The 22,978-nt window shown below is 34.2% G+C and overlaps 1 protein-coding gene across 3 annotated transcripts in view; it reads left to right on the forward strand.

The window, feature by feature from the left end:
* Positions 1-22,978, forward strand: part of CRPPA (CDP-L-ribitol pyrophosphorylase A) — a 330,079-nt gene that overhangs the window by 193,795 nt on the left and 113,306 nt on the right. For all 3 annotated transcript variants that reach the window (XM_007981984.3, XM_038004687.2, XM_073009080.1), the window contains one exon: positions 4,393-4,524. In XM_007981984.3, coding sequence (XP_007980175.1) covers positions 4,393-4,524 — 132 coding nt within the window. The remainder of the gene's footprint in view (positions 1-4,392; positions 4,525-22,978) is intronic.

Consider the following 22,978-nt stretch of genomic DNA (forward strand, 5'->3'; position numbering starts at 1 on the left):
ATGAGCTCTTGAAAATATAGCTAAACTGATGACCTGAGTTTTTATTTTTAATACTAATACATTTGAATTTAAATGTAGCAGTATATGGCTAATGGCTACTCAAGTGTACAGTGCAGTTGTAGACTGTTTTATTTTGCCAACCGTTGATTTGGGTCTGCTTTATCACATGATGTAGCTTCATGGAAAAAAAAAATCTATTCAAAATCAAATGTTAAGTTGGCATTTTATTTTAATCCAGAATAGCCCAACAAAGTAAAACAACAGTGACCTTCCCGTTTTTTATTGGAAGCACTGTAACTGTAACTTCTTGTTATTATCTTTTTGTCTATGGTCATTCTTTTTACATTTCTTAGCACAGTTTTTCATAGATTTTCACATTTTTAATGACAAATTCAGATAAATATGTATAAGATGTTAATCATGTATCTACCTTGATTGTGATTATTAGATTATCTATTTCCTGGGCTCAAATAAACCTAAGATTATTTTGCCAAAACATTGTTCCTGAGGTTATTAAATAATTACTCATTACCAAGACTTTTAATGATTTGGGTCACACCTAAGAGAAGGCACAGGGTAAATTGGTGGAGGCTGTTCTAATATGACTTGGATACAGTGTATAACTGCCTCACAGGCATCTTGGTCACGTCTTTGAATATTTTTTTTCCTGTGTATTCTGAATACCTCATCTTCTTAAAAAAACTTTTCTAAAAAGATTTTTTTAAAAGATTATTTCGCCTTTGGAACACATTAAATATATTTATTTTTTAAAAAACTTGCAAAAGTAGGTACCTACAACATAATTGATTCTTATAGATTAAAAGTAGCATGATGGACTTGTAGTAGTTGGCCTAAATGCATAAGTCCTCTTTATTTGTGAAGTAAACTCTAAAACTGTTTAGTATTTTTTTTTTTAAATGACAAGTAATGCATGCCTACATGGCCTGCAGAGAACCTTAATAATAAATTACAGATTGATGCTTAAGCAGTAATAGTTTTTATGATGTAAAATGAAATTTTGACAATTCACTAAAACATGACATTGTAAACTCAGGTAAATTTTGAAGAAGCGTATACCTGTTTTTTTTTTTTTTGTAACTTCTTTGCTGATTTATATTCTGACAATTTTCTTGGAGAAAGTAAATGAACGTAGAATTATGTTTTTAGTTAGCTAAACAAATCAATGCTTTATATTAATCAGTGGGATTGTTCTTTTGATTCTAAAATTTGTTACAGATGTTAATTAAGGTAATTGTAGATGTATGTAATGTTGAGATAATTGTTCTATAATACAAGTGTTAAAGTGACGTTCTTGTAAGAGAGACCACCTTGTAAAGTAAAATAATTTGAAAAAATATTTATTTTATGACTTAAAATACTTTTGAAGTTAGGTTTTCTTATTAACTGTTTAAAATGTGAATTTCTGGTTTCATTACTTTGATCTTTTGAATAACGATTTGAAACAGTGTATACTCATGTAACATTTGTACTGATGTTATGAAACTCATTTACTTTTTAATTCTTTGACTCAAAAGAAACATTTAAATCTTTTGTATGGTTAATGTTTTAATGCAATGTGTTTTGTTTACTACCTTCTATTAGATGCCATTATTTCTGCATTTAGTGTTGCTGGTATTTTATTTTGTGAAGATTTACCAATGAGTTGCTAAACATTTGCTTTGAGTTTCAATGATAGTTTATAATTTAGTTTCTATTCATCAGAATTATGAGTTGACTTTGATGATGACTCTGATTTAATTTTGTTCTACAATGAAGTGGTTCACTATTAGAAGCTTATTTTTAAACATAATATACTAAATTAATTAATAGAATCTAATTCTTAAATAGTTGATAAGATAGTTTTTCTAAAATCTTTTCTAACCCTTCATATCAAATATTACTTTGACCTGTTTAGTATTGGCTGGTTTCATCAGTGTTTAGATTCATTATATTTCTTTTGAAAAGTGATGTTTTGAAGATTCTGGGTCTCATTAACGCAATTTACTTTTTTATGCACATGTTGATAATTTTGCAGCTATTATGTAGATTCAGACTCTCTCTAGCTTATCTGCCAATTCTTTCTAACTCATAATAAGAATTTTCATTTTGACCATCCTTCTTTCCACTTTGTTAGGCATTAAGCAGTGCAATATTTAGGTATATACTTAAGCTTCAGAAATTGACTTTCTTTTTAGTGAAATAAACAGAGACTATTTCCCCTCATACCACCAGTCCTGACTCCCTTCGCATGCCTTTTATTGTGAACATAGACTCTGCAATGAGAGGAAAGTGTGAAATGTGGGGTTTTAAAGTACCTCGTGCTGGATACTTTCTTATAGTCCTTTAATTAATATGTCTGTTCTCAGAAGTAAAAAATCCCATTTTAACATATAAAAAGTTAACTGAAATTCATCTGGGACCAGGAATATATGAAATGATTGCTAGACAAACATAAAGCTTGCATAGAGCTGAGTGTAAAGACACACAAGACGCAGAGGAGCCTTTTCCAAACACCGAGAGCCAGAAACCTCGCCCACCCACCAAGCCATGAGGCTAACCACATGTTAAATGTTTAAGCAGTTTACCAGTTTATATGAGTAAATGTGCTACCTTTCATTAAAATGAAATTAGATATTCTTTTTTGGAGGGCAGAAGGATAGCTTTATCTTTTTTATGTATATGCAAGAAAGAACTGTTGGAAATGTCACGCTACATGGGAAATACTGTTTTACTGTAATTTCTATGTAGTGAATTAGTGAACGGTACAAAAAGACATCAAAAAATATCTACTGGATGTGTAGCTATAAGCAAATCTGCAGAACTCAACCTATATGAAATGCTTGGCTGTATTTCAACAGATGCAAGCCTGTCCTGGCTGTAAGTTTATTTTATTAAGGCAAAAACATTTACATTTCTCTTGAGTTATCATTTCGCAACTATCTGCTGTGGTTATGTAAAACTGCCCTGTTTTTTTAAAATTGTGATTTTGTACCAACTGAATTTTTTTCCTAGAACATATAAGTAGTTGGTATATTTTAGAAGTTCAAACTTAGTAGCACTATTTAAAGTATATACTTAAGTTTCATGGTACTAAGAAGAACATCTGCAGGAGGTTGTCTTCTGTTTTCATGTCATCATCAGGCCTTTCCATCTGGTAAAAGAGAATTTTGAGATACATCCTACTTCTTCATGCTTGAATTTTGTTAACCTAATTATGCATTTCATAAGGTTGAGTTCTGTATCTGTGTTTAAGTTAATTCATGAAAGAGCCTGTAAATACTTCTCCTATGTCCTTAAAGTCTTGAAGTTTTCCTGTAATTTAAGTAGTTGGTTTGATGGGATAACATAGAAATAAGTCAGTCTGTAGATGGCATCTAAGTAACAAAGGTAATTCTGTAGTTCAAAAAGTTAAATAGTATGTTGAGACTTTTAACATTAAGCAGCAGTGTTGTTCCTTAGTCCAGCTGGCATGGGGGTATGTAGTGAGTTACAGGCATATGCCACCATGCTTGGCTAACTTTCGTATTTTTTGTAGAGACAGCATTTTGCCTTGTTGCCCAGGTTGGTCTCAAACTTCTAGGCTCAAGTGATCTGCCTGCCTCAGCCTCTCGAACTGCTGGGATTACAGGAGTGAGCCACCATGCCTGGCCAAGAGTGACAAGAGTTAATATACTGTGTATTTAAAAATAGAAAAGAGGACTTTAAATGTTCCTAAAATATAGAAATGATAAATGTTCTATATTCAATATCAGTGGTCAACTTAGATATACTGACTTGATCAAAATATCACAGTACCCCATAAATATGTAGAAGTATTATGTAACGATAAAAAATTTAAAAGTTTTAAAAATGATCACTAGAATATTTTCAAGAAAAACGTAACTGCTTAAAAGTAGTCTCTATAAAAACCCTCTTAGTTTAAGAAATAATTACATGTTAGAGATGATGATTATTGATTACATTGAAAGAGATTCTTTTAAAAAACTTAATTTACTTAAATGGATAATCACTCTTCTTGAATTTTATTTATATTGTTAATTTCTTAGTATGTGTAATACTGTATTTCTATCTCACTTAGTTAAAAATTATGAATTAAGTTGAGTGATTTGATGAAATCACATATACTTTATGCATTTGACTCTAAGCGAAAGAGAATATTAGCATTTGGTTTTTCAACCTCGTGTTCTCAGTGAGTGTTTACTACATCTGAATTTATAAAGGAGGATTCATTGATCTTAAGTATGTCTTGAAGCACAACTAGAAATTAACACAAGTTAATAAAGATTATTGCAATATTGTAATCATATGGGTTTTGAGCTTCTTTAATGTTTTTTCCCTACAGAGAAAGTTGAAGGGAATGATATTCTAAAGATTGTCTTTTGTGTTTTGCAGGTTCATTTTCTTGATTTTAAATTAGTACTTCCCAGTCAGAAAACGGAAAACCTAATGCAGATTAAAGAATTTTCAAAGAAAGTAAAAGAAAGAAATATTTTGTTATATGGCCTTCTCATATCTTACCCACAGGTAGGTAAAATGTTTATCTTCCAAATGTCTGTTCTGTAGACTAGTTTTAATGGTAGGTATCTGATTTGTCAAAAGCAGAGGATATTAATGATAAGTGAAATTATGGCCGGAAAGTTACTCATCTATGTGTGTGCTATCATAGTAGAACCTCTTGCCTCTAGAAAAAAATAGAAACCAATAAAACTCACTAGTATTGGGGAAATGCTAATGAGCAAACATCTCATATTAGGTATCTCAAATAGAACTGTCAAGTTTATCAAATAGAAGCATGATTTGCCCAGTTAAAATTTAATTTCAAATATATAATACTTTTTGTAAGTTTGTTCCAAATATGAAATTTGAATTTCAAATCTAATAAAATTCTTATATTTATCTGGAAACCCTACAAAGCCAGAATCCTTGTCCACTGATATAATTTAAGATTGTTTACTTTTATGTTATGTTAAAGGTATTGGTAGTCAATTGTTTCTCTTCCTAAACAGGTTATTTAATCATTTGAAAGCACTGCCTAGCATTCAGATTATACGAGGGCATGGTACTTAACCAGAGAAATGCATTCATTGTCACTGTCTTCAACAGCTGCATGCTAGGTACACTGAAGGCACAATGAGCTAGCATTACAGATTCTTTGTGCAGAGAAATGCTATTTAAAACAAAGAATTTGGAAAATCTATTAGGAAATAGATTTAGGGGAAAAAATTTGGAGAATCTGTGGATTTGTTCTTTGTGCACAGATAGCTTTCACTGAATTTGTGACTACTTTAGAGTTTCTTGGAGGTACCATACAAGAGTCTAGCAAGTTAAACAGTCCACTGCTTTTTTTAGTGGTCTCAAAAATAATTTGGTACTGAATGTCCAGTGAATGACAGATATTTAAAGTTATTTATGGCTAACAACAGCTATTGTTTATGAAATTATTTCAGCTGCATTTTTAACCTGTGGGTAACATTTCTTCTGAAACTATGCATTTTAGTTAAATATAAGGACCATCTTTTAGCTAGTCCCTTGGTTTTCTTTTAACTTAGAGGTGGTGGTTTCCTCTGCTTCCAAAATATGCAAGCATGACCTCAGTTATCAAGAACTAGGCAAATTTTAGTTCATGTCGGATAATGGAATTGCAAAATGTTAATGCTGTAGGAGGCTACTGAAGTCAGGACAACCAAGGCCCAAGGAGTTACATATATTTATTTGCCCAAAGACAGATAACTGGTAGAATAACAGAACTCAGATCTGTATCCATGGTCAGTAATATTTTCTCTTTAAGAGATTCTTTTTGGGCTGGGTGTGGTGGCTCATGCCTGTAATCCTAACACTTTGGGAGGCTGAGTTGGGTGGATCACTTGAGGTCAGGAGTTCAAGAGGAGCCTGGCCAACATGGTGAAACCCCTGTCTCTACAAAAAAATTAAAAAGTTAGCCAGACATGGTTGTGGGCACCTGTAGTCCCAGCTACCTGGGAGGCTGAGGTGGGAGAATTGCTTGAATCTGGGAGGTGGAGGCGGAGGTTGCAGTGAGCAGAGATCCCCGCCTCTGCACTCCAGCCTGAGAAACAGAGTGAGGCCCTGTCTCAAAAAAGAAAAAAAAAGAAAAAGAAAAAAAAAATCTTTTTTGGTTGTACTCAGATTATTACAGTGGGGAAAATCTGTTCTTTTTCTCTTGTTGTCTAAAGGAGTCATTGACAAACGCTACTATTGTCACATAGCGCAGTTAGAAAATAGAGTTTATTGAGGCAAATCTCAATCAGAAGTTGGAGAGTATAAATAATCGCTGGAACTCTCATTTGGTCAGGCAAAAAGAGTCTGTATGCACTGCACTGTAGTTGACTTTCCAGTAGAGAGTAATGTTGCCAGGTTATATATGTCCAGTTAAATTTGAATTTCACATAAACAGTAATTTTTAGTGCATGTTCCAAATGTTACATAGAACATATTTGAATTGAAAAGTCTTTGATGTTTACTTGAAATTCAGATTTAACATTAACTCAAAAAGAAAATTTATTACTTAAAACAACCTCTTTGTAGATACCTTAAATATAGACTTATGGATTATGTTATTGGGTTGGCCATTTACACATAGTATAAAGTTTTCTGACTTTATCCAATGCTCCGTAACTCATGTAAAGTAATTTGGGATGATTTGAAATTCTTGCTCTAGATTAGAAGTGTAACATAAAGCTTGCTTTCACAATTTGTTGAATGAATTGAAACCAGGCCTTATCTGTCTCTCTCAAATAATCCTATAGACATGACTGTGGATAATTAAAATGAGCTTTCATAGTTTAATACTTAAAAGAGACTAAGGGACAAATAAGAAAGTTACCAAAGCAGTTCTGTTAATTTTTTTTTTTTTGAGACAAAGATTTGCTCTTATTGCCCAGGCTGGAGCACAATGGCACAATCTCGGCTCATTGCAACCTCCACCTCCTGGGTTCAAGCGATTCTCCTGCCATAGTTTCCCAAGTAGCTGGGATTACAGGCGCCCACCACCATGCCCAGCTAATTTTTGTATATTTATTAGAGTCGGGGGTTTCACCATGTTGACCCAGTTGGTCTTGAACTTCTGACCTCAGGTGATCCACCCACCTCGGCCTCCCAAAGTGCTCAGATTACAGGTGTGAGCTACTGTGCCTGGCTGTAAAAGATTGTTGAGAATTATTATAAAAATCCCCAAAACAGGATATGGAACAATAAAATGAGATTTTTTGGTAGCAAAATTAAATTAGAGTAAGTCCCTTTTAAGTATAATTTTAAATAATTCTATGTGTAAAATATTATTCACTTGTAATTATTAATCTAACTTTGCTATGCAAGTCATCGTTAAGGTCCATGATTCAAAATTATATTTGAGGAACCTGTACTAATCACCTAAAAATCTGTATTTGATCTAGCAGTGAACTTACAGAGACAGAATATTTCTGGCATGAATAGCCTAAGCCAATAGCTTAAAGTGTGTAGTCTTAATTTTGTTGAAATCTGAAAATACCTCTATAATGACTTTTTAATGCAAATATTTGCAACTATATATTTATTAATTTTGCATGTAAACTTCTGTGACAGTAAAAATTTTAAAGCCTATAAAATATCTAAAGTACTGTAAGCAGTTTTGTCTTTAACCTGTGCATTTTACGTGCTTAGGGATTTAGCAATAGAAGCACATAAGTTCAAAGTTAAAAAGTTTCCCATAAGCTATTACAACTGATTGTTTCTTTCACTGAACTAGTGTCTGTTGCCCTCCACATTGGAAAAACTAGTTATATCACCTCAGACAAGCAATGTAAGTTTTATAGGCCCTAGGTTCTTCATTTGTAAAATGCAGATGTCAGAACTTCCACATTAAAGCCTATGTTGGATGAGAAAGTGGAGACAGAGGATGGTGTTGCTGGCTGTGTCCAGAGATGCGTTTTACATACATATCTCACTCTGACACAGACATTCTGGAACTGAGCCTGGCTTTTCTTTCCTTTCCATGTGTAACCACAAACTTCACCTGCACTATTATTTCCTTTCTTTTACTGGAGAAATTACTCATTACTGTGTATATATTTCAGTAGAGTTCAGAGAGGGAGCTGTTCTTTTGTCAGATGACTTGATCAAAGTACAGTGGAAGACAGTTGGGGAGTTAGGATCCATCAGAGGAAGGCTGAGGAGCATATTAAATGTGGCAGCATGGTGAGGAGTGCATATCATTTTAGCCTATCTGTTTTCTCTTATTTCTTCCCCACTAAACTGTCATTTCACTAACTTATAGTGGGAAATAGAACTTTTGAAAGCCATGTTAGCTTACTCAGTATTTAACTCGATGGGGACATTGGAAAGGATGGCACTAATTGGCAGACCTGCAAAAACCAAGCCATGGAGAGGCCACGGGATAAAGCAGAAGCACACTCTTACCCTCTCCCTTAACCTGAATTCTATGTTTTCTTTTGTTCCTACAACTGCAGATCTGAGAGACATACAAATAAGAAAGTTGCCAAAGCAGTTCTGTACATTTTTGTTTTTTTAAAAAAAATTGTAAAAGATTTATGAGAATTATTATAAAACAATCTCCAAAACAGGATATGGAACAATAAAATAAATATTTTTGGTAATGAAATTAAATTATATAAACCTGTATGTATTGGTCTTGTGTTACAAAGTATAAACCATATTGTTCTACTCGATGACGTTAGTACTATTGTTCTTCTCTATTGTCTGGGCTTTGAAAGTTTTCTGTTCACTGTAAAGGACATCCAAGAAACATTCTTGATTGTCAAACTCCGTGTGATTACCTTAAGTCAACTGATAATGATACAGGAACAGTTTTCACTGCTCTATTACAGCTTTGGTCCTAAAGATCTGAATGTATAGGGTACCACCGACATCCATTTTTTCATCTCAAAGGTCAGCATTTGCTCTGTGTCCACTAGATAGAGAAATCATCTTTAAGTATGCATGATCCTTTGGAGAACAAATGGGTGTATGCTCTCAGTTAGCAGAACACTGTTTTTTTTTTTTTATGGTAATTATGGGTGAGGTTAGATTTAGAAGTTCGACTTTCTGCAATGAACGATTACTTGGAATTTAACTGGGAATTATTTACTAAACACACAAAACTTTCCATGGCACTGAATCATATGGCAGATGTACCAAACATGCAACACCAAATCTGTTTACAGAAACCCATAATACCCTCTTCAAAGTAATCAGGCTTTTTTGATGTGGGAATGTTTCTGAGACTAAATATTTTTCACTTTCAATATTGTTTTGGCTTTTATTGTTTAGACTTAGTCATTCTTTGGGAAAATGCAAAGGTCATAAAATATGTTTTCAAAAATTTGTAATTTTGAAAAAAACTGTTTTTAGAGAGTTTGGTTAGCTTACTTGGCAGACTCATTAGAGAATGGCATTAAGCTTGTTTTACTTAGAAATATGTAAATGAAATGCAATATTAAACACACACCTTCTGCTACAGATTTTTTTGTCAATACATAATGCATTTTTCAGGGTACATTTGGTAATTTGATCAATTCACATCATGTGTAAAAATAAAATCAGGGTAATCAGGATATTCATCACCTTGAATATTATTTATCTTTTCTTTATGCTAGGAACATTTTAGTTATGCTCTTCCAGATATTTTGAAATGTATTTTGATTGTTAACTATTGTCACCCTGCTGACGTATTGAACAGTAGGTTTTATTTCTATCTAACAGTATGTTTGTATCCAGATCTTTTCTTTCTTTTTTTTTTTTTTTTCTGGATCAAAACTACTTTCTGTATGAGAATGAAGAGAAGCATCCTCTAACTTAGGGAGGGTGCTGCCATGGAAATTTTTAATGAGCAAATTCCTCTGAACAGTGCATTTGTTAGCTATTAATACATAACCCAATATTTATTGTCTCACGGTTTCTGTGGGTCCTCAGGCTCTGGGTCTCCATCAAGGATGCAACCATCTCAAAGCTCTCCCAGAAATTTTCCCAAGTAGCTCACTCACCTGGCTGTTGACATAATTCAGTTCCTTGTGTGCTATTGCACTGAGGCCTCAGTTCACGATTTCATGAGCTCCTTACTGCAGGCCTGCTTCTGTTCTTTGCCACAAGGGCCTTTGCACAGAGTGTCTGGAAACATCATAGAAAGCAAGAGAGAACCAGAAGATGGAAGTCACAGTCCTCTGTAACATCAGCAACTGACATCCCATCCCCTTTGCTGTATTCGGTTCTCCAGAGGCAAATCACTATGCTCCACCCACACTCAGGGGAGGTAACTACATGAGGGTTATCATTGGGAACCATATCAAATGCTGCCTACCACAGTAATACTGGAGTGCTGATATTGTAGGCTAAGTATTTCTTGCTACTCACCGCCATGAAGATTAAGGAGTTTATAGGGTAAATAGGGCTACACATGTTTAAATACAAAAAAAAAAAAAATACAATTATATACATGTATCTATCCATACACATGTGTATATGTATATACTTTTTTTGTTGCATGTAGAGTGATAACAGCTGGAAGAGGACATAGGGTAGTAGAAAGGCAAAACTTATTTTTATGTTATCTGTACAATTGTTTTTAAAGAGCTTGATTTGGATCAGATACATATCAAACACATTAGTGCAATTGTATCATTTTCTAATTTTTATTAAAGAGAGAGAAATTGCATATAAGTGAAAAAAAATGTGGATGTAATATTGAAATGGGCATCTTCAGCCATAGCTTTAAGTTCTGGTTCTTCAGTAACCTTGTGGTCATTCTCAAGTTACTAAAATTTGTCTTTCTCGATTTAATTATAAAGTGGCTATATTATTTTAGATACCAAGCTTAAATTTTTTTAAAAACCAAAATGAATATTTTGTTTAATAGCTTGTTCTTATATACATTCCTAAAGGATCTCATTCCGTAGTGGTTGTATTTCAGATGGTACAACCTAAAACTCTGCGTTTTAGATTTGCTTTCAAATCTTTCTTTTTTTGTGTGAATGTAAACTCAAGATTTTATTTTATTCATAATAAAACAAAAGATGACACTTAGGGCTGGGTGCCGTGGCTCATGGCTGTAATCCCAGCACTTTGGGGGGCTGAGGCTTTCAGATCACCTGAGGTCAGGAGTTCGAGACCAACCTGGCCAACAGTGTGAAACCCCGTCTCTACTAGAAATACAAAAACTAGCCGATTGTGGTGGGGAGCACCTATAATCCCAGCTACTGGGGAGGCTGAAGCAGGACAATCACTTGAATCCCTGGGAAGCAGAGGCTTCAGTGAGCCGAGATTGTTCCACTGCCCTCCAGCCTGGACAACAGAGCGAGACTCGTCTCAAAAAAAACAAAAACAAAAACAAAAACAAACAAACAAAGACCCTTAGAACTATCACTTGGCCCTCTCTCTGCTTATCTTCTTCCAGCTCAAAATGCTTGCATCTTTTGATAGCTAGCATTCTCTTAGATCTGCAGTTGGGCTGGGTTTAATGCACTCAAGCCTTAGCACAATCATCTTTGTAGTTTTAGCTTTTTTCTGGATAACTGGCTTAGTCTACCCACCAGAGCCAGCCTGCCATCTGTCATAACACTACTTTCCCTGGGCAGACAGAGAATCCTTGCTCTTCTTGTCCTCTGTCACTTTGTGGCATTGGTGCTTGCCACACTTCTCACAGAAAATCTGATGGGTTTTAGGAATGTTCACGTTTGTGGGAGTGCTGTTGGCACGGAAAGACTCAAATCTTTCTATTCATTCTAAGTCCGAACATCCAGCTTATTTTCTGAGTGCCCAATGTCTATTCTGTACAATGTAATGTGCCGGCCACCAAGGGGTAGTACGAACTTCCAACAAGGTTTCAGTCCTCAAGAAATTCATACACCTGGAGATGATATCCTTCAAAATTACACGGGCATACATATGAAGAATGGGTGTTATACACTTATTCTCTACCTTGTTCTACCACATTTTTAAGATGAATTAGTCAAAGATAGCCTTCTTTGATAAGGGTGGGACACACAATAGTATAAGAGGAAGGCTAATGTTCACCTTGCCTGCCGTGCTGTCTCACCTGGTGCAGGGCAGCTTCTGTGTGTCATAAAAGGAGACTCCATAGAGTCACCACAATTTAGAAGATCATTATGAAGTGAGAAAATTAAATGCATTATATTGAAATTATGAAATTACAGACTGCATTTTTTTACCTAATGTATTGCTTTTTCAGCTTACGTATTTGAAAGGAGATTCAGTATAGAACACTGCAAAATCAATGAAAGTAGTGTTAAGAATATAAATAGAGGAGACTGGACCTTTACTTAAGACAAATATTAAACTGGCAAAAATAGAGGTATAAGTTATTTTTTAAAAATTGTTCCATATCCCTTGTTTTTGTGAGACTTCCTCACTATCCCAACTCATGTCATAATAAAAGGAATTATTTTTGACACTATGAGTTTTATGTTTGAATTAGAGCATTGTATTAATGGCAGTGCATAGGTAGGCTATATTATTTTGATTCACGTTAGTGAAGTCGGTGTTACAAAATAATTGCTAGAAATGGTGGTGTTACAATTCAGAAAGTTGAGATGCATACAGTAAAAGCATGTAATACAAAAGGTGTTGTGTTGCAGAGGTTCTAGAAAGGTATTTCCAGGGGATAGTTATATAGTAAGTTAAGAGGAATAGAAACAAAAAGAAGGCAATTTGACAAGTGGAATCCTACTGGTAGTCTTCAGGGAAAACATGTTGTGGACTTACAGAAAATATTGATATACTTCATTGGGATTCGTCTGATTTCCTATAACTATTTACTCAGTAAAACTCCAGCTCTATTACTTATATCAATGAAAAATTTAAAATGGGATTTGATTTTAGTCTTTGTCCAGTTTCTGATATTTTGAGTAATGAAATATAGAGAAAATAGTGGCATGACAAATAGTCTAAAAGAACAAACTGAATAATTAGGCTTTGCAAAATTGAGTGTTTTCTAATGTACATGGCATTATTTTAGTGCATTGAAATAAAATGTGTGTATCCTGCTTGCAACAGTTTTATGTAGAATTTCCTTGAATAATATGTGAGTGAGGGAGAGATCTTTGTTTGTTTTCACTTTATGCAACACTAATTATCCAAACTGCATAAGCAGCTGTACAAGGAACTGTAAAATTGCAGTGTTTAATGGAGTCAAGTGGAGAGCATCACGTTCATGCTGGAGGATTTGAAAGCATCAAGAAGGGTAGGAAATGAAACTAGATAGGAGAAATGTGAAGTCAACCTAATTTTAAAGATTTGACATTCTAAGTCAATGGCAGTAAGTCTGAATGCTTTGAAACATTTGCAGTGTATTGCCTTATAGATGCTGTATATCATTTTAGAGCAAAGGTAAGTGATTTCCAGAATCAGGAGCTATCTGCCCAAGAACCATTTTCCAGGAATGAGAGTGGAAGAGTGGTAGAATTTGGTCATATGCAAAATTCCTTACTTTCTTTCCCACTCAGTAAAGAGACTTGTTTGTAAAATTAGGGCATGTGTTTATAGTCTCTGAGAATCCTATCAATGTTTCTGATTTTGATCACAATGGAAATATAAAAGGACTTTCTCCATGGAGAATCAGGAAGGTGTGTAATGTTTGGCATTTAGTTTTGTTTATAGAAAATAGCAAGATTTATTAGTTTTTCTTCCATCTCATTATTCACCTTTGACAACTGGTAAGGAAGTATACTTTAATTAAGATTCAAACTTCCTCTTACTGAATGGAAAGTGACAATGTACTAATGCTGTTTAGAAATGAGTTGGTTTAATAATAAACACATCTACAGTAATTCCTTTTAGATTCTGGATTTTAATGGACAGGAGAAACACAGATGTTTTACATAGACACTATTCATGATTATTATGCTTTTGTCATTGTTTATATGTATGTTTGTAATCACTGTATCATTCTAAAACACTTTGTAAGGAGGAATATAAAGAAATAGTGTTCAAAAAGAGTACCACAGAGAATTTGCCACTTTTTCCAGCTAAAATTGTACCTTGTAATCTTTTCATTTTTACTATTTTCTTCTTTTAAAAAAAGGTTCAGAATTTGTACTTATGGCTCAAAAGTTTCTAAGTCACAATTGAAATAATTAGACCACAGATCTTATGTACAGACAAATCTTTCAAAAGAGGGGTTCAGAAACACAAGAAACTAAAAGTTCACTATTAAACATACTACTTTTTTTTGTTTACCAAAAATACTTTTGTATTAGAAGTATTTAAGTTAAGACGCAAGGAAAGGAAGTTTAATTTTGTTCATAGGCTTGCAAGCTGAAATCAGCAGAATATAAAATGTATTAAAATACAGACCACTAAACTATATATTACCTACTGGTATGTATTTACATCATTGGTTTGAGCCAACCTTATGCTCCATTCTTACTATAAAGTAAGGTAACAAAAAAATTTTGATCCTCCAGTGGGGATATGCTTTTGTGAAAATATACCAATCACTAAATTTTAAGCCACATACAGTTTTTTAATGTATGAAAATACGCATTTGTGGTTTTATAATACATCTATCTGCATTATACTATTCATTTCTAGTTGCCTTTCAGTGAAGAGTCAGGTCATTTCTTGCTTATCTACTGGTTAGGTATCTTAAATTCTGACTTGATCTGTTTGTTTTTAAGTAGGAATAATATGTTTTCTAAAATATTACTAGGATTTAAATTTAATTGTGCCATGTTCACCACCTTAATTCTCTTATCCCTTTATTAAATTTCTGGCTTGTTATTTAAGATGTTTTGATGATATTAAAGGATATTGGCTCTTCAGGGAGGGTAGTTTTTTTGTTTTTGTTTTTTTTTTTTTTACTTTTATAGTTTAAGAAAGTCCAGCATTAGCACAGACTTGCTTGTAATTTTCTCACTGTAATAAGAGGAAATAAGCCAAAGCCCCTAGATAAGAAGTTGCTCAAATCTAGTTACTCACGTCCCAGTTCTAGCCCATGGAGAAATGAATAAGCATGATTCCTGAGTCTGACTTTTTACATGAAAATGGTTACATAAGGTTTCTAAAACATGCTGATTATAGAACAAACATTAAAACATGCAATGGCAAATCTTTCTGAACTTTGGTAGCAATTTCAATAATGAAGGCATTGTATTTAGCCTAAAAATTACCAGTTTAAGCAACTATATAAACACAACTGGTGATGGGGGGGGGGGTAATTTTTAACAAGTGATGTGGCCAATATAATTTCAGAGTCTCATTCATATTTTCTACAGTTTTACCTTCTATATCATAATTTCAGTTTTTCTAATAAACTGAGAACACCAGGCTTTACCAGCAACATCATGAGAACATGGATTTTCTTCACCAGTAACTTTCTCAAGTCATGTAAACCAGAGTTACATCAGGTTAATTGGGTGTTAAAAAATGCATGCCTTTTGTTATTTAGAATTTAATTATCTCTTCAGGCATGTGAGGTTAGCTGAGCAATAGCAAATGTGGCCCTTGTAGTAAATGCAAGAACATAAGTGTGATGGTGAATAGCTGTTTTGCCTTCTGCTGCCTGTGGGACAGTTGTTTGCAAGCCTCTGTCTTGCGAAGTGCTGTGTATATTGTGTTGAGATTAAGGATCTTTTCAGCTGGTCTATATTTGGGGCTTAATAAGAAAGCATATGTGCTAAGAATCGTGGAGAGATATCTCTTCTAGGTCTTTGAATTATGAATTCTCTGATGTAAAATATACAGTAAAGAAAAATAATCAGTACAAATCCAAAAGGTTACCAAGTTATAATTTTTAAAAAATGTTAGGAAAAGTCACAGAAATTACTACATTTGATTCTACTGTTATAGATGCCTTGGCTTTAACAAAGCTTATGAAGACAGGCGATTATCTCTCTATGACTTTTCAGTTTTACTTGGTGCTAAACTTGAATGAATTATTTCAAAATTCTGTAGTTTGACTCAAAATTTCAAAATGTGACTTAGGTGTGGTGGCTACATGATTGCTAACTCTGTGCCTTCTCAGTTTTTTTTTTTTTGTTTTAATTTTGTATAAATTTAAGGGAGAACAAGTTCAATTTTGTTACATGCATATGTTGTGTAGTAGTGAAGTCTTGGCTTTTAGTGTATCTACCATCTGAATAGTGTACATTGTACCCATTATGTAATTTCTCATTAATTTCCCCCTTACCCCTCCCCCACTTCCAAGTCTCCAATATCTGTCATTCCCCTCTTTGTTCATGTGTACACGTTATTTAGCTACCACTAATAACTGAAAACTTAGTATCTGAGTGTCTGTTTGAGTTGCTTCACTTAAGATAATGGCCTCTGGTTCCACTCATGTTGCTGCAAAATCTCAGAATTTTAATTGGTTTATATTATTTGGATATTAATTGGATTCAGATTAACCTTTCCTCAATTCAATTGTCATACAGTTTTCTGATGCTTATGACATTTTAGATGGAAGTGTGTAAAAATGTTTTGTCCAACATGCCAAATTTATTTAAAAATTTAAAAAGTAAAATGTAGACTAATGTGTGTAAATTGCAAAATTATAACTTAGGTGACTAGGTTGATAATTTTTAATGAGCTAGGAAATACATGCTCACCACAGTTGCAAATTTTAATTTCATCTCTAAATTTTTAACCAATATCCTTAAAATTTTGAATATAGTGATCTTTGTTTTTATAACATGAATTAATACATATGTCAAATCTTTATGTAGATTTGTTGCCATATGGATTCCAGTATTTTGCTTCCTGAATAAAATTTTGTGATGATTTAAAATGCAGCCATGCATGTCAGTTTCAGCTAAATTTACTGGAGGAGTATCAAGGAAGAGTGGTTTTTAATCCAATTGAATTAATTGATGAACTAATTGGTTTATCAGTTGGTGCTTTTTAATGGCAAATGTCAGAAACACAACACAGAGTGATTTAAAAATATAACTGAAAAAATTCTAAGATAATGGCTTCAGGCTTTGTCAAACCCAGATGGTAAAAGGGCAGTTTCCTCTCTCATCAGTCTCTTCCTCATCCCTATCTATACCCAATAATTTGATTCTTTATTCTCAGGAGGTTTTCTAAGTACTATCAAGCATATACTATATAATATACTGCTCCCACTTTATATTTTATGTTTTGTAAACTCAGTGGAAAGAGAATGCCTCTATCCCAATATTTTCACTAAAAACCATAGTTCTAATTCTCATTAAGCCTGTTGTAAAATATGTCTTCATTTTCTGATTCAACCACTGTGGCCCATGTGAATGTTCTTTCTGTCAATCAGGCCTAGTTAACTTGTCCACACCTGGAACCAGGTCAGCCCCACCCAAACTCCATGAATGAGAATAAGGATGAGGTACATTCCCCACAGGATGGGGAACAGATGCTGGATACACCCAAACAATAGGTCATTATGTTTATTATTTTTAGCAGTTTTCCTCTTTAGCAAATGAGTAAGATGAAGACACTAAAGATTTGTATCCAATATATAACATTTGAATATTTGTTTATTAATTAGCTGTGGAATTATAAAGATTCAGATTTTCAGGGGACCTTAAAGCACAGCTAGATAAGACCCTTAAAATATTGCCAACCTAGTGATTTTTAACCACTTGTGAAATATACGTAAGTTATGTACACTAAAAATAATTCTAAAATTTGGGATTTATTTTAATAAAAATAACTAATAGTGATACCCATGTGTCTCATCTTTGTTCCAGTACATTCCCTAGGCAAGGAAGGAAAGGGTAGGTCACATCATAGACATCATTTCTTATTTTTGTTGCATTAGGATGAATTGAGCTTAGAAATACTACTCTACCATATCTGTCAGTCTTGCCAAAATTGTCTTTTCCACAAAAAAATAGTTTGTTTATACAGTTTTCATCATAATGCTTAGCTTTGGCTTCCTTATCATATTGGTGTCTTTCCAGATGTGCTTCAGTTTGTATTGAGCATGAAATGACCTTCCCATCTTTCACTCAAGTATTCCCTGTCATTCTTCGTGCTTTTTCTCTATAACAATTTAACATGACCTGGCACAAAATGCTTTACTTATTCATGCTAATCATCTGACTTCCTTATCTAGAATATGAAGCCAAAGAAGACAAGATGTTTTTGTCTGGTTTACCACTTTATTTCTAGAACTGGAATGGTTCCTGGTCTAGTGTAGGCCCTCAGTGACTATTGAGTGACCAATATGCAAAATGAACAAACACTTAGAAGCTGTGTAAGGACATCATAGATTTGAGTAGTAGCACTTTTTTAATGTACTACCCTAATGGTTTCTGTTTATGCTATAGATATGATATTCCTGAAAGTGTGTAAAGCATGAACAGAATAGTGGTTAAATTATTTATATATTTATAGGTTCAAGTTATAGAGGTAAAAGTTAACAAGTTACAAATTTCAGGCTATTATCATTCATAAACATGAGTATAAACTGATTTATCCTAGGGATTCAGAGATAGTTTATTAAAAATTGAATTGTAGTAATTTATCATATATTCAAGTTAAAAGTTAGTGACATCATCTCTATAGTTGGAGAGGAGATGTGATTAAATTCAGCACCAATCATGATAAACTCTTAGCAAATTAAAATGTTTTGGTAAAGTTATACAACAAAAATCTAAATTGAACATCAAACTTAATGTGTTAGGAACATTATATTTAAATTGAAGAGCAAGAAAAGAATGACCATAATCACCATTTCTATGCAACCTGGTACTGGATGCTATAACTAGCACAGTCAGATGAAAGAGAAGTAAAAGAATAAAGGATGGGGAAGTAAGAAACAAATCAGTCATTATTTGCAAATAATACAATTATTTAAGAACTCAACAGTTTTGCACATGCAAGCAACATATAGTTGTGGCTTTTTTACTCCTGTAGTTCAGTGGACAAGAGTGTTACAGACCTTTAATTCCCACTGCCCTACAGCTCAGCATGTAGGAGCTTACAACTCTTTCACTCCCACAGTTCAGCAAGTTCCAGGTTCTTTTCCCACAACCAAGAAGAATAAGATACAGGGACACTGGAGACAAAGTAAGGGAGAGTAGAATTTGTTGAGTGAAAGAAAAGCTCTCAACAGCAAGAGGGGATCCAAAAGTGGGTAGCCATCTGTGAGGCTGAGTCCAGGGTTTTTGTGGGCTTAGAATGGGGGAATGTGTGCCATTTGGTTTATGGTTGGCCTTGGAAAAGACACCATTTGATTGGCTAAAAGGCATCATTCAGAAAGAACCAATTGAGAGAAAGACGCGATGGAGGTTCTCACTCTGGTTCATGGATTCAATCTGTAACTGGTAGCTTGGTTTTCCAGGCTTTAGACTTGGTTTGAAGGTAGAGTTTCACTGGAGACCCGACCCTGTCTGCCTGGGAATTTGTCTGTCTCCTGTTGCGAGCAATACTTACATGTTTTTATTTCAACATAAATGCAACACATTTTTGAAACTTCAAATGCTATATTTTATGAAATGGAATCAAACTAAATGGTGTGTGTGTGTACCCTTTATCTCTCCTTTCATCTTATGAGATATGTGACTATTATTTTAATTTATTTTCCTTGCAGTAAATTTAATATTTTTATGTATTCACATGTGTGTTTTAATTTTCTTCATTATTAGACATAGCTCAAAAATACTGAGGAAAAATGCTTATATAAAAAACATAGATGAACAAGAATAGGACTTCTTTTGGGTTGGAAGAATTCAGTGTATGTGGTAGACTGTTAAGCAAGAACAATTTTTGATATCTATGTATTAGATATTTGTTTCAGGTTTCTGCATGTTTTCTCACCGCATTACCGTGTGAAAATTTATTGTCTGTTAGGTTTGCATTGTTGCTTAAGGGAATTGATGATATGCCAATTTATTACTCTTTCACAATACTAAGCATTTAAATGTACATAATGTTTACACTTTATAAAAAACCTTGCGCGAAGTTTTGTGACTTTAAATTTCTTGTAAACAGATTTCCATTGATTTGTAAAAAATCTTAAGACATTATAAGATAGCTGCAGCTTGATTAATTATATAATGTCTAAAAATCAAATTAGGCAGCAACATATATTTTTAATTGAACTTTTATGTGTCAATTCATTCCAATGTTTCGAATTTGTAGGATGTGAATGCTTTGCAGAGAATGTTTAATTTAGATCATGCATGTAGTACTCCCACATGATCATTGTCGATGTTACAATTATTGTAAATTAATACTACTCTTTGTGTAATACAACTTTTTGAAATACTGTATAGATTTGAGGTTTGTAGTCAACATTTCTAATTTCTGGTGTGAGAGAATGTTTTCCAATTGAGTCACTTTGTTGAAGACTAAGTCACTTAGTATGTAAGCATAACCACTTTGCTTCTTGCACAAGAACTCCTGAGAGGTGACTGAAGTTTATATTTTTGGAGAAAAGCAGTAATGCCTATAGAAGCAAAGTCACTTTTAGAAGTCTACAGATCTAGCTGGGCACAGTGGCTTACGCCTTTAATCCCAGCACTTTGGGAGGCTGAGGCGGTGGATCACCTGAGGTTAGGAGTTTGAGACCAGCCTGGCCAACATGGTAAAACCCCATTTCTACTAAAAACACAAAAATTAACTGGACATGGTGGTGCCTGTCTCTAATCCCAGCTACTCAGGAGGCTGAAGCAGGAGAATTGCTGGAAACCAGGAGGGAGAGGATGCAGTGAGCTGAGATCGCACTATTGCACTCCAGCCTGGGTGACAACAGCAAAACTCCATCTCAAAAAAAAAAAAGCAAAACAAAACAAGCAAACAAAAAAATCTGACAACAGCAAAACACCATCTCAAAAAAAAAAAAAAAAAAAAAAAAGCAGAACAAAACAAAAAAACCTACAGATCTGAAGGTAATGGGTTTGGAATAAATTAGAGTGTAAATTTCTGATTTTCTTGAATCCATGTTAATCACAAAATCTGGAAACCAGAAACACCATTAAGTAATTTACTGTAGTGAATTATCTAGCCAGTGCAAAGATACTTCAAGTGAGAGAAAAATCTTTACTGAATTTTTTTAAGTGAACTTATGGTTTGAGCATATGCACAGGAAACATGCAAATTCTACATAGAAATGAGATTCAGGAGAATTTTATTTTAATGGTAATAAGAAATGACTATGGGATTAATTTTTTTGAGGAGGGCTCATCCTGCAGAGTTTGCACTTAGAGTCATTCTAAATGGTGTGTGAAAGGCAGTTAAATATTTTAGTTCTTTTATTATCCATTTTATTGGGAAAATTTTATTCTTTGATACAGATTTTTTTTTAAGTTAAGGTTTTTGGACATATCCTTTACACATAGGAAAGGCATTAACTACTATTAAAGATAAACAAAGGCAGACATTGATTACAGTGGTGAGAACAAATTTTATTTAGTAACTACTGATAGGGTGAAGAGTGAGGCTTCCTTCCGATTTGTGCAGAAGTGACTGGTCATTTTTAAGGGAGCATGAAGGGATGGGGAGAGGATAATTTAAAATCTCCAGGTGATTGTAATGTACAACCAGAATTGAGAACCACTGGTCCAGTTAGACCCCTCAACTAGCCATCGGGGTCCAGGTCAATGCTTCTCAATGTATTGGGAGTCTGGGAGAGGGCAGCACTCCAGTAAAAAATTACAAACGGTTGGTCAGTGTGTATGTGTTTAGACTAGTTGTGTATGTTAGCTGGTAATCAAAGAAGTTAAGATTCTGTTTACCCAGAGAGACTGGAAACAGAGGTTCCTATTCTGCTGATGGAGTTTGGTTGCCTCTAGTGCAGAGATTTGGATGGAGTCATTACGTGTTGGAAGTTTCACAGTTCTTACTACTTTATATTATATAAAATTCAGATGAAAGAATTTACCAATTTTTGCCTAGCATTTTCAGAGGCAGAGGCAGGAGGGATTGCGTGAGCCCAGGAGTTTAAGATTAGCTAGGGAAACATGGTGAAACTGTTTCTTTAAAAACAAAAAACAAACAAACAAACAAAATTGCGCAAATGTGGTGGTACATACCTGACATCCCAGCTACCCTGGAGACTGAGGCCAGAGGATCGCTTGAGCCCAGGAATCTGAGGCTGCAGTAAGCCATGATTGATTACACCACCACACTCTAGCCTGAACAACAGTGGAGACCCTGACTCAAAAAAGAAAAAATATAATTTACTGATTCTTTTAAAGGTTTCAAGTACGTATGTCTTTTTTAGCTTATTTTTTGAGAAAGTGTATTCACATGGTTTTTAACTTAAATCACATATACTTGTACACAGTGGAAAGCCACTGTGTCCCTATCAACGTAGTCCTCATTCTCCACCCTGATTCCCAGGTGTGTGGCTTGGTTTCATAACTTGGTTTTCCTTCTTGCCCTCCAGCATTCTTCAGGTTCACAATGGTGCATTGATGATGTAGGTGTGCCATGTTTCTCATGTTTACCCTATTCTGTTTGACCTGGGTTTGGGTAGATTGCTTTTTTTTTTTTTTTCCAAGGGTTTTTCCCAACATGTTGTCAGATGAACAAAGCACCTGTTGTGTTTCACTAAAACAGAAGCGTCAGCATTTGAGTAATCAACAGGGTTTGCTTATTTTGTGTGTAAAAAATAATATACATCATTAGGTTGTGAAAACACATTAGTATGGAAACAGCAGCAAAACTCTAAGAGTGATCTAGGTGGCTTCACTGTCTTGGTTATTTAGGGAAAAATGAAACTGAGAGTGATTATTGCTTTCATGGGACCAGAAATTTGATGTGATAGAAATAGGCCTTCTCACCTAATTAGGGAAGATGGCTCTTTTGTTTTAGACTATGAGTGAGTCCTGTAATTCTGAAGTCTCAAACCTGAGTGTCTTTATCTAGATACTATAATGTGTTGTAGAAAGTCTAAAAGTTCACTGACATTGTTTGTCTGAATTTGCCAGCTACATTACTCAGAAACACTACATTTCTCTTGAATGCGCTTTTGTTAGTATCTACCGTGTGTCTTCTGTCATCCTAGCTGAATATAACCTCACTATTTCTG

Source organism: Chlorocebus sabaeus, chromosome 21, assembly GCF_047675955.1.
Source record: "Chlorocebus sabaeus isolate Y175 chromosome 21, mChlSab1.0.hap1, whole genome shotgun sequence".
Classification (NCBI taxonomy): domain Eukaryota; kingdom Metazoa; phylum Chordata; class Mammalia; order Primates; family Cercopithecidae; genus Chlorocebus; species Chlorocebus sabaeus.